General features: G+C 34.0%; 1 protein-coding gene across 2 annotated transcripts; it reads right to left on the bottom strand.

Annotated features, from left to right (window-relative positions):
• Window positions 1–2,815: 2,815 nt before the first annotated feature.
• Window positions 2,816–10,388, bottom strand: LOC135138910 (uncharacterized). 2 transcript variants are annotated; one of them, XM_064068939.1, is made up of 4 exons: window positions 9,462–10,388; window positions 9,174–9,400; window positions 8,978–9,073; window positions 2,816–8,790 (listed from the first exon to the last, which is right to left on the bottom strand). In XM_064068939.1, the coding sequence occupies exons 2-4, from the start codon at window positions 9,174–9,176 to the stop codon at window positions 3,328–3,330; spliced, it is 5,562 nt and encodes a 1,853-aa protein (XP_063925009.1). In that variant the 5' UTR covers window positions 9,177–9,400; window positions 9,462–10,388; the 3' UTR covers window positions 2,816–3,327. The 2 variants fall into 2 exon arrangements, with proteins under 2 accessions (XP_063925009.1, XP_063925010.1); XM_064068940.1 differs by having other exon boundaries at window positions 9,174–9,343.
• Window positions 10,389–12,901: the final 2,513 nt, after the last annotated feature.

The raw sequence follows: 12,901 nt of genomic DNA, 5'->3' as shown, positions 1-12,901 counted from the left end.
TGAAATCGTAGTAACCCAATTTTTGTATGATATTAACAGTGAGAAAAAAAAAGAAAAAAAATTATCGAAAATTCGAAAAATCGAGAAATCTAATAACAGAAAAATCGAAACCTTAAAAAATTGTAAATCCGAAACATTGAAAATTCGAAAAAATTTCGAAGAACTGATAATCGAAAAATGAAACATCAGAAAATTGAAAAAATGTAAAATTCAAAAAGCTAAAATTTAAAAACCGAATAACGAAAAATCGAGAAATCGAAACCTCCAAATTTAAAAAGTTGGATAACTGAAAAATCGAAACACCGGAAGACTGGAAAATCGAAAAATCGAGAAATCGAAAAATCAAAAGATCAAAAAATCGTGGAGTCGAAAAGTCGAACAATTGAGAGACCGAAATAGACCAAAATCGAAAAATCGAAAAGTTAAAAATTGAACAATTTATAAATTGAGAAATTGACAATCAAAATATTGAAATATCCAAATCTCGATAAATCGAGAAATCAAAACATTTGAAAAATTGAAAAATTGTGAGATTGAAAGATCAAAAGAAAGAGAAATCGAAAAGTGATGAAATCGAAAAATCGAAAAACAAACAAAATGTTAAAAGTTAAAAAATTGGAAAAGCGGAAAAATCAAAAAACGAAAAAATGGAAAACTGGAAAAACTGAGAAACAAATCGAAAAATTGAAAAACAGAACATCTAAAACCAGGAAGTCGAAAAATCGAAAGATTAAGAAATATTGAAAAATTAAAATATCAAAAGATTTGAATTTAAAAATCCAGAAATTGAAAAATTGAAAAAGTAATAAGGTAGACACATCGAAAAATCCAGAAGTCAAAAATAGAAAAGCCGAAGAATTGAAATATTGAAAAATCCTAAAACTGAAATATCTAAAAACTGAAAAATCGAAAAATCAGAAAAGTGAAGTCGAAAAATAGAAACCTTAAAAAATCGAAAAACTGAAAAATCAAAAAATTAAAGAATTGAAGAACAGGAAAATCGAAACACTCGAAGGTCAAGAAATGGAAAATCAAAAATCGAAAAATTGAGAGTTTGTACAAGTCAAATTTGAAAAATTAAAAAATCGAAAATTTGACAAAATGACAATTGAAAAACAGTTAATCTAAAATCAGGAAGTCGAAAAATCAAAAGATTAAGAAATCGAAACACTTGAAAAATTCGAAAACTTGAAAAATCAAATTATCGAAAAACTGAAATGAAAAATCGAGAAATCGAAAAATCTAATATTTTAAATATTGAAAAATTAAAATATCAATAAACTGAAAAATCTAAAATTTAAAAATCGAAGAATTGAAAAAACGACAATTGAAAAACAGAAAATCTAAAATCGGTAAGTCAAAAATTGAAAGATTAAGAAATCGAAACATTTGAAAAATTGAAATATGGAAGAGCTAAAATAAAAAATCGAGAAATCGAAAAATCAAAAATTTTAAATACTGAAAAATTAAAATACCAAAAAATTGGAAAATCTAAAATTTTAAAATCGAAAAACTAAAAAGTGGACACATCGAAAAATCCAGAGGTCGAAAATGGAAAAGTCGAAGAACAGAAATATTGAAAAATCCGAAAACTGAAATATCGAGAAACTGAAAAATCAAAGAAAAACTGACGAATCGAAAAACTGAAAAATCCCAAAACTGAAATATCCAAAAACTGAGAATCCAAAAAATCGAAAAATTGGGAAATCGAAAAATCAAAAAAGTGAAGTCGAAATATCGAAACCTTAAAAAAATCGAAAAATTGAACAATCAAAAACCTGCAAAATCGTAAGATCGAAAAATTGAATAACAACTAAACTGAAAAATCCCAAAACTGAAATGTCCAAAATCTGAGAAATTAAAAAATTGAAGTTGAAAAACAACCTGAAAAAACAGAAAAATTGAAAAACCGAAAACCTGAAAAATTGATTAATTGAAAAATCGACAAATAAAGAGTTTATAAAAGTCAAAAATTGAAAAATCGAAATACATATTTAAAAATCGTAAAATTGAAGAGAAAATCTGAAAATCGAGAAATTGAAAAATTGAGAAATTGTAAAATCCAAAACTTGAATAATAAATAGTAAACTGAAAAATCCACAAACTGAAATTTCGAAAAACTGAAAATTCGAAAGTTGAAACAGCAAGAAATTATGGTCGTAACCGATTAGGATGTGTATCAGATCACGGATCATGGCTTATAAATTAAATCGCCCCCCCTTATAGTCGACATTGGCCTGAGTGCGCTGTGGTCTGTCGATCAAACGAGTTCTCAGACGACGAACTATAATTCGTGTGACCTGAATTAAAGTGAAGGAAACAGTAAGCAGCTTGTAATATTCTGGTAAATCTAATGTCAATTTGTCGAAAGTAAAACGCGTCGTTAAAAATATTATGACATTTTTTCTAGTTAATTTTATTCCTGGTTAGAAACAAACACTGTTGCCAACATCAATCGAGGAGTCCTCAACCGTCATTTAATTTAAACTATGACGCTTCTGACCATATCCACATTGGAGTACTATGACGTCATTGTTTGTGCGTCCAACGCTGATCGAATTTCTTCGGAGGGAAATTCCTTACAATATAAAAATTAAGTTGAATACATATTTATATTAAAACAAAAAAATAAGCAATCAACACATTTATTAATTATTACAACATATATTCAAATTCCTACCAAAAGATAAAGTTATGTACAAGTTACTACTTATGAGACACTGCTTTAAAGTAAAAATAGTAATCAGCACGAATTAACTTGCACCTAATTTCGATAATCACATTTTCTAATTAAAATCCGCACCATGTATGATAACAACACTTGTAAAATAAATTTCACAAACTCTACAAGTTTGTCAAATAGTTCACGCAAACCATGAACCTATAGTGTGCAAATTAATTTTAAAATCTATAAATAAATACTTAGTCCTAAATCAAAAGACAAATGTGTATTAAAAAACAAAAAACATTGACCTAGATCGGAAAAACCTGACTATTAAAAAACTATCAAGAAAGGGTACAAATATGAACAGGAGTGTAGTCTTAATTTCAAAGTGACAAAGAATCGTACATGACAATCGAGATTGATAGATCTAGACTCCGTTGTACAAAAAACAGGATCTGTGGTTATACTGGAGTATCATAAACATCAAAAAAAAAAAAAAACTGAAACTACACTACGGTTAAAAAATATTCCATTTGAAAATTAAACTGTATGCCAAATTCCGCAAATTGTAGGTTTAAAAAATGGGATTGGAAAAACTGAGTTAACAATTTTCTACATGTTATGACATAATTCGTTATGTACATAATTATTATAAGATATTATTATTTTGTTCCCCCATTTGCTAGTAGAAATTCTACTATTTTCTTATACTGATACTTATACGCTATGTCAAGTGGTGTCTGACCATATTTATCACACCGATTTGTATCTGCTCCGGATTTCACTAGGCATTCGACGATTTTTTCGTAGTTGCGCTCAGAAGCTACATAAACCGGGGTCTGATCATAGTAATCAGCGAGATTCACTTCGGCTCCGGATTTCACAAGATATTCAACAACTTTTTCCCGACCTTGTTTGGAAGCCATAAAAAGCGGTGTCCGATCACATTTATAACCGCCATTGATTTCAGCTCCGCTTTTCACCAGGCATTCGACAATCTTTTCGTGACCCCTGGACGAAGCTGCGTGAAGTGGTGTCCAACCATATTTATCAGCGCTATTGATTTCGGCACCGTGTTTCACTAGATATTCGACAATTTTTTCGTCGCCGTTGTTAGAAGCTGCGCAAAGCGGTGTATAACCACCATTGTCAGAACGATTGACATCGGCTCCGCATTTCATTAGATATTCGACAGTTTTTTCGTAGCCTTTTGAGGATGCAGTATAAAGTGGTGTCCGACCATAATTGTCAACGCGATTGATTTCGGCTCCGTATTTCACTAGATATTCGACAATTTCTTGGTGGCCGTTCGAGGAAGCTGCGTAAAGCGGTGTCACGCCATCGTTATCAGCGCGATTTATTTCGGCTCCGCATTTCACTAGGTGTTTGACCATGTTCTCGTGGCCGTTCGAGGCAGCTGCATGAAGCGATGTCCAACCAACATCATTGGCACGATTGATTTCGATTCCATTTTTCACTAGATATTCGACAATTTTTTCGCGGTCGTTCGGCAAAACTGCCTTAAGTGGTGTCCCTTCACCGACATTAGTGCGATTGATTTCCGCTCCGTATTTCACTAGGTATTGGACAATGTTTTCGTGATCTTTCAAAAAAGCCGCGCTAAGGGGTGTCCAACCATCATTTGTCGAGCGATTGATTTCGGCTCCGCATTCCAATAGAAATTCGACAATTTTTTCGTGGCCTTTCGAAGATGCTGTGCAAAGCGGTGTCCAACCAACATTATTACTACTATTTATTTCGGCCCCGAATTTCACCAGACATTCGACAACTTTTTCGTGGCCTTTCGAAGATGCTGTGCAAAGCGGTGTCCAACCAACATTATTACTACTATTAATTTCGGCCCCGAATTTCACCAGACATTCGACAACTTTTTCATGGCCATTCGAAGAGGCTACGTACAGTGGTGTCCAGCCATTCTTTACAGCATGATTGATTTCTGCTCCATATTTCACTAGACATTCGACAATTCTTTCGTGACCTTGAGAGGAAGCTGCATAAAGCGGTGTTTCACCATCATTATTAGCGCGATTGATATCCGCTGCGGATTTCACTAGATAATCGACAACTTTTTCGTTACACTTGAAAGCAGCTGCGTAAAGTGGGGTCCAACCACTGTTATTAGGGCGATTAATTTCGGCTCCACATTTCACTAGGACTTTGACAGATTTTTTGTGGCCTACCCAGGAAGCTACATAAAGTGGTGTCTCACCGGACATATCAGTGACATTGATTTGGGCTCCGCATTTCACTAGGCATTCGGCTGTTTTTTCCTGGCCGTTTAAACACGCTTGGTAGAGGGGTGTGCGACCATTATATGTAGCCCTATTGACTTCGACCCCGCATTTCACTAGGCATTCAACAGCATCGTGGTGACCGTTCCAGGCAGCTGCAAAAAGTGGGGTCCATCCAGCGTCATCAGCACGATAAATTTCGGCTCTGTGTCTCACTAGATATTCGACAATCTTTTCGTGGCCGTTCGACGAAGCTGCGTAAAGCGGGGTCCAACCATTGTCAACAGCGTGATTGATTTCGGCTCCATATTTCACTAGATATTCGACGATTTTTTCGTGGCCGTTCGACGAAGCTATATAAAGTGATGTCCGGCCACCATTTGTGGCGCGATTAATTTCCGCTCCGCATTTCACCAGGAATTCGACGGTTTTTTCGTGGCCGTTAGACGCAGCTGAGTAAAGAGGGGTCCAACCACATTTATTATCAGCTCGAGTCGTTTCGGCTTCGGTTTTAACAAAATATTCTATAGCTCTCTGTGAAGCCATTGGCAAAGGTGTTTCATGACTGTATTCAACAATAAAATTTACTTCGTTACAAGAGGAGCCAGAAGTTTCGGAAATAACCGTTTTAATGGCGTCATTGTAACCTAACTGAGCAGAATAATACAAGATATTAATTCTATCATTTCTACTATACGATCGTTGGAATTCCAATTTTCTTGACTGTAATAATTCCAGTTCCGCCCCCAAACTCTCACTTTCTCGACAACATTCCAGAGGCGTGATTTTTAGTAACGAATCTAGCTCAGAAATGTCACATTTGTTTAACAAAAACAGCAATGCCTCGTTATAATCTTCTGTGTGTAGTGACCCTTTAAACTCCCAATCGTTCTCGACTACATAAACATTATCTCTTTCTTCTACATTTAAACGTCGATGTCTTTGTCCCCAAGAACAAATGAGATGTAAGGCACTTCTTCCACCGTCGTCTTTACGCTTTATTGTTTCGTCATCATAACCCCTTAATTCATTAAAATTTTTGTACAAGACCGCAACGTGGACCGGTGATTTTTTACCAACTAACATGTCGAAGAAAAACCGTACATTGTTATACTTTGCATCAAAAAATATGTCCCTGCGTATCATTTTAAAATTTCTAGAAAAATACAAAGCAACAAAATACTCGGCAAAGGAAGCGTGCACGAATTGCGGAATGCCGTTTTGTAGTCCAGTAATGATACCAACAGTTGCTAAATCTTCAGAAACTACCTTTACATCTCGTGAGCAATCAATCTTAAACTGATCAAAAATGTCTTCAGGAAAAATTAATTTGAGTGCCAACTTTTCATACTGCTCTAATTTTTCTTCTTTCTTCTTTCTGACCTCTTCCTCCCAGAAGTCACCTATTACCGGCACTTTGCCTCCGAAAAAGAAGTTGAATTTTCCATCAATAAAATGGCGATATAAATCAGTAAAGAGAAAATTGCTGCTCAACAATTCTAGATACGTTTCTTTATTTTGAAGGAATATCTCTGTAAGCATAAAAATCTGAAGAGGAATCCCCAAAATATCAATATGTTTTGTGATTGCAAACGTGGATTTAATTTTGTCGATCGTTCTTTTCATTTCCCCAGAGGAAACAACAGTCTTAAGACGTTTTCTAATGTACTTTTCTTGATCACTGTCGCTGAACTGATTAATACTCATCGACAACACGTTAAATTTTTTTTCAAGAAAGGACCCCAAGTGTTGCCTTGCGGTAACCCACTGAACGAAACCTTTTTGCGATAACATGAAGATCAAGTCTGAAGCAGCGTCCAAATTTTTGGTTAAAATTTCATCGACAGCGTCCCACACGTAGACGACGTTGTTTTGCTTCAAACACATTTTGAAAAATTCTAGATCTAATTGTCCAAGATGTTGATATTTTTGGCTTAAGATGAATAATTCGAACCGATTTAAGTAATCTGATGCCTCACAAGTTTGTAAAGTTTTAGACAATGAATTAATATCTTGAGGATTCATGATCACCGTCCAATATTTAGAACAACAACCGTTTTTTAGACTTTTTGTTAACTCAGTTTTCCCCATTCCCGGGTCGTCTGTTATTAGATTAATGTGGTTGCTGAAACCGAAAGACCAAAATTCTTTTTCGTTTTTGGAATGATTACTTAACTTATAATTTTGCAATTCACCAACATCACCGTTACTTCGTATCCATTCTAAATTTTGACTATCAAGAAATTTAAAATGATGTACTATTTTGGAATCCAGTGTTTTAGAACACACTTTCTGAAAATCAAAGTCGCTACATTTATTCTTACTCACTATGAAAACAGGAGTCTGGAAAATTTCGAAATTTACAGCAGCGATAAAATCGTTTATATCAATTAGAGTATGCTCTCTGGATATTTTTAATTGTTCAGAATTTTCTTCACAATTGATAATGATAAAACTGTCTTGATTAACATGTTCTAAATATTTAATATCTATAACATTGACCGATAAATTTCTTTCGATATAAACATTGGGAAAAGCTTCCTTTTGTCCACCTATACAGCAAGGACCATTTGACATTTCTAAAAGTTTGTTCACACTCACGTGCTTTAACAATACTTTATTTTGTTCAAACGCAGTCTTCAAATTAACTGCATTTTTTCCCTGCAAGGAAATGCTAAAATTTTGTAGCACTTGATCATGTAACTCAAGTTTTGACTCTAAATGTGACAAGTTTTGAAAAACGGAACGATCTTCCATCCATTCCTTACACTCTCCATCACCAAGTAAAACGAATTTTTTATCACGACAAAGCTGAACAGCTTTTTCGATATTTTTGTGTTCTTTTACAATTAACGGACTTTTGTCCATCAACCATAGCAACTGCGTCAACATATTTTCGTCCAGATTTTCGACACTGGCTATATAAGCAGAAGAAAGAGAATAGCGAGATCGCACTTTGTTTAATTCGTTGAAATCAAGATTTTTGTCCAAGTCGCCCCACAACTTTTTAACTCTGTTAGTGCCTTCTTTCTGCAACAACGTGATGTCGAATTGATAAATAGCGTCTCGAAGGATCCTCATATCATCACTGACTGGGCCAAAAGCAAAAGGTTCGATATGCGGAGAAAGCAAACGAAGTGCAATTAAACGTTGCGTAGATTTTTTGCTTAGTTTTTCCTTGAGCCCTTCTTTCAAACTCCATTCCGAAATGAACTTAAAATAAGCGTCGAATATGTCTTCGTTGGAAAAGAACATCTCAGTAAATCTATCCATTGTTGACTTTGTAAGAATTTCCAATCGTTCTTGGTTAGTGTAAAGACGAAACCGTTCGAAGAATGTTTTGTATTGCTGAATTTTTTCAAAATCTTCTTTACTCCACTTCTCTTCTATGATTTGAAATTTATACCAATAGTTTATATTTTTAGAGATTCCTAAATCCTCGGCACTGTTTTCTGAAGCTGACACTTTAATCAACTCTATGTGAAACTCTTCTCCTTCGAGTTTAAGTTTTGTTTTGTCCGCAATATTAAATTCCTTGTTGGTGAATAATATAAATTGTTGCGCTTTGTCCTGTATGTTTTTGGTGGAGTTGAAATATTTGGAAATGCAAAAATCTCCCTTTTTGCTTAATAGTTGTTGTTTGGTTAATGTTCCTCGACTGGTGTGTTTTAATTGTATTGCCTTTGTGTGAGTTCCTCGATCTGTCTCAACTTCGATAACTACATCGTCGAAATCACCGAAACTTGCATCGTTCGACGAAACGTAGAAATTTCTTATTTTACTGTCGCTTACCATTTGCAGTATAATGTTAGTCATAATCATATCTTCGTACTTTCTTCCTTTATCGGTGGTACCAGGTCTTTTCTTAAAAGTCTAGAAACAAAACAACAATGTAATTAAATTCAGACAAATTATAATAATGATATAAGCAAAGAAAATCCAACTCGAGATTTACAAAATTTATTAGATGGTTTCATTTTAGTTCTCCTTCCTTCCACAGTTAATTACAAAAATAAGGCCATAACTAGCTTATTATAGAAAAGAATTAATAGATATTTGCCTTTATTGTCTCTGCTATATTTTTTGTCTCCGTTGGCTGCATATTTTCTTCAGTCGGATTGTGTTGATTGTCCACAAACGTCTTAACTTCTGCTTGCTGGAAAATACTTTTTTATTAAATTTGACATTTAAGTTATATTTCGACATATTCGTGTTTCTTTGCGAGTTGTAGCAACCAGAAGATATAATTATAATACCATTTTTAAAAAACCCGGCTTTTCTTCATCTGACTGCTTGCGTAACACGCTATTATTTCCCTGTTCGTGTTTTTTTCATCTTCTTTGCTCAATTTTTCGTTTTAATTCCTCTTCCAATTTCCTGATTTCTTCGTCGGAACTCGAGTCCATGATTACAACGTTGAATGTATCTGATGAAAAAACATTCTGTCAAAATACCAATCGGTGTAAGCTTTTGACAGTGAACACTGTTAGGAAATATAAATACATACTTATATATTTACAGTTTAACCGTAATTTTCAACTTACCGGTCAAGAAGTCCACGTTTATAACGTCACAATTACAGCATTACTTCACAATTATTGCTCTGAACTTGTTACTCACGCGTATTGCAACAGTCTGTGTCCTTTGAAACCGTTTTGTTTAACACGATTCGATATCATTCTAAAAGCGGAATTAAGATAATTTCGTGTTATCAACTCTTCCATATACAGGGTCGCTAGAATGTATGGAAACGGTTAAATATCTTGGAAACCAATTGCACAAATCTATTGAAATTAGGTACATAGGTAGAAAAAGTTGTGCTCTAGTTATTTGTCGAAAAAAAATTTTCTTGCTTCAATGTCGTGATACTCCTGGTCTGACTGTTTTCTTAAACTTGTTCATTGCAATCGAAACGGATTCATGTATTCCAAAGTCATGCTGCAGTAATAGTTATAAAAACTTTTACGCCAAATGATGTACAAATAAATAATAATTGGCCTTGAAGGTTAGGCTCCTATTCAACCTTATTCCGAATTCCACTTTCCTGTTCACATAAAAAACGGACCACATTTGTGTACTCATATCTATTATTAGACAACCCTATCATTTTAAAGTCTACAACATAACATCCGATGTGGTAATTTCAATTTTCCCTATACTAAATAATATTTTGAAAACATCCTTAAACAACTATAATACTTACATAACTTTTACGATTGCCAGGGAGCGATTCACTTCAAATTAAATGCAATGTTATACCTAAGACTCTACGCTCTCAAAACAGATATTTTATTAAAGTTAAGTCGGACATCACAGTTCACGAGTACTAAACTTGGCGATAGCTGAGACTCGAATATCCAAGACTTTTAACTACTCGGGCAGAAGAAATAATGGTACCTCCAATTTGAAGATTAAGATCTGAGTTATTGCTTTTATTTTGTTTGGTGTGCCTAAAGTAATTGAAATATTATCCATTTACGATCTTTATATAGTAAAGTGGGTTTTGATATTTTTTCTTTAAGTTGGATAAACTGATTTGATGATTTAGTTTTGTGTAGTTTGATTGACATTTTCTTTGAAATGGATTGCCACTTTCTACTTCATTTATTAGATTTGATCTAAAAAGCAATCCCACCAAAATTAAAAGGAAGGATCAAGGTTTACTATTCTCCATGCGGGTTGTTCAACGGGGTTCTTGGATGGTTGTAACAATTTTTTAAATTCAAAAAATAACGATAGAGACTATCATAAAACGATGGATGGGACAATTTTTTTAAATTGGGTGGTTAATCAGCTCATTCCTGCTTTGGCAAAGTTGAACCAAAAATATGTGGTGGTTTTCGACAATGGACCGTATCATTTGGTTCAGTTGGATAAACCACCCACTTTTTCTAGTAAAAAATGTGAAATGCAGGAGTGGCTCTTTAAACATAGTGTTGAATTTGACAAAAAAATTTCGAAGAAACAGTTGTGGGATTTAATTAAACCCTTCAGAAACAATAGAAGAAAAAAAGATATTTGGTAGACGAGACATTAAGAGAAAGTGGCCATGAAGTTCTTAGATTACCTCCGTTCCATTGTCAATATAATCCAATTGAAATGGCGTGGGGATTTTGTAACAACTATTAGAGCAAGCATATAAATTCTCAACCTTCATTAAAACATAGGGTGGAGAATTCATGGGTTGAGGCGCTTTCTAAATGTACTCCAAGCATGTGGCAAAATTTTTGTAAACATTGTGAAACACTTATTTTGGCAGATTGGGAAAAAAATATGGAAAATCTTTCGTACGAATGTATACCTCCTTTCATTATTTCGCTAGGTGAATCTGATTCAGAATCTGAATTTGAAAATGACGGTGATGAGAAAGATTTTCATAGCGAAATAATGGAAATGGAGTGAATTGTAGCTTGTCGGGGAGTGATATTTTAACTCATCTTTCGTTCTAATTTTACGAAGGTAGTATGTGAAAAACTACCTGACGTACAACAAAAAAATATAATTTTAGTTGGATCATCCACGTTGTTACTTTGCACCAAATTTTAAACATTTTCATTTTTTTTTTGTAACTCTTCATGGACCTGGAGAAGGCGTATAGTAACGTTCTTATTAATAAGCGTTTGGAAGTACTTAGTAAAAACAAATAAAGAGCACTTACGTAAGCATTAGTAATAGCTATATAGATAAATCATTCAATTTAAAGCCGGAAAAATCTTTCAGAAGAGTTAAACCCACCAAAGCACTACAGCAAGGTTGTTGTCTTTTACCAACCCTTTTAGTAATCTTAGAAAAGTGAAAAAAGAAGTTGGAAGATATGGAAATAGGCTGTTCACAAAGGTCGAAATTTTTATTTTTCTGCATCGAATACCAACAAACTCACTAGATTTTCATGGCCAATGGATAATAGTTTTTGCAAGATTCAAGGAAAGACAGTTCTTACAAGTCCATTCACGTGAACGTTCAACATCGGAGTTATTTTTTTCTGGAGCGTTATGTTCAGATACAGGATTGAAAAAATAATAAATTTGAAAGTCGTCAGCATGCATATGAAGTTGACAATGTTGAAGATATTTAGGGAAGTCACCCGTGTAAATAGAAAACTAGACAGGACCGAGTACAGATCCTTGGGGTACACCACTTTTTATTGTAAGAGGTTTAGAAATAGAACCATGACAGGATACGACTTAAGAAGGTAGTTTTCAAGCCAAGTTACGCAGTTTTCAAAAATGCCATAATATTTGAGTTTAGCAAGCAATAACTCAAAATTAACCGCATCGAACGCTTTAGACATATCCAGTAAAGTAAGTGAAGTGACTTTACTGTCACAGCAGCCTTTCAATACGCATCAATTAAGGAACTTAAAAAACTGTGGTCGTGCTAAAATGAGTTCTGAAGCCTGATTGAACAGTGGGAAGAATATTGGCCTGAGATGTAAATATATTTAATTGTTGTAATAAAACCTGCTGCTCCAACTTGCCTTAAAGTTCTCAGACCAATCAGCTTACTTACTCGTAGTACATTACTAAAAATAGCAGAATCAGTAAGTAAGCTGATTGGTCTGACAACTTTAAGGCAAGTTGGAGCAGGTTTTTTGCAATTGGTTTTACCAAAGCACATTTCCATTGGCTAGGAATTTGACTTAGTTCAAAAGAGCAATTGTTGATTGTGAGTTAGAGGATGTAAAATCCATGGAAGAGCCAGCAAAGTAAGACATTTGTTTTAAAATGAGTTCATTAATCGTGTCGGTATTTACGACAATGATAGCAGAATTGTAATAGTTTCTTAGTTGGCAATAATAATTTTTCGTGTTCAAGTTTTAAAGTTTTTTTGTAAGGATATCTTGCAAACGTTGTAAGATTATCGTCAACATGGTAAACCGACAATCACAATTTATCTGTCTATTTCTCCCAAAAACTTGATGACGTTGTCTCAAAATTTTGAATAAATACCGTTCTTATTTTCTCTTGGATAACATCAGGTTTTT

Source organism: Zophobas morio, unplaced genomic scaffold (assembly GCF_036711695.1).
Source record: "Zophobas morio isolate AGI-343-1 ecotype UQ-CSIRO unplaced genomic scaffold, CSIRO_AGI_Zmor_V1 ptg000030l, whole genome shotgun sequence".
Lineage (NCBI taxonomy): Eukaryota > Metazoa > Arthropoda > Insecta > Coleoptera > Tenebrionidae > Zophobas > Zophobas morio.
The sequence above is the reverse complement of the archived record's forward strand: the minus strand, read 5'-3'. Positions and strand labels throughout refer to the sequence as shown.

Excerpts from the sequence above, each read along its gene's own strand:
- LOC135138910 (XM_064068939.1), bottom strand. Across the intron at positions 8,791-8,977 it reads ATATAGCAGAGACAATAAAG|ACTTTTAAGAAAAGACCTGG; the intron begins GCAAATATCTAT and ends TTTTGTTTCTAG.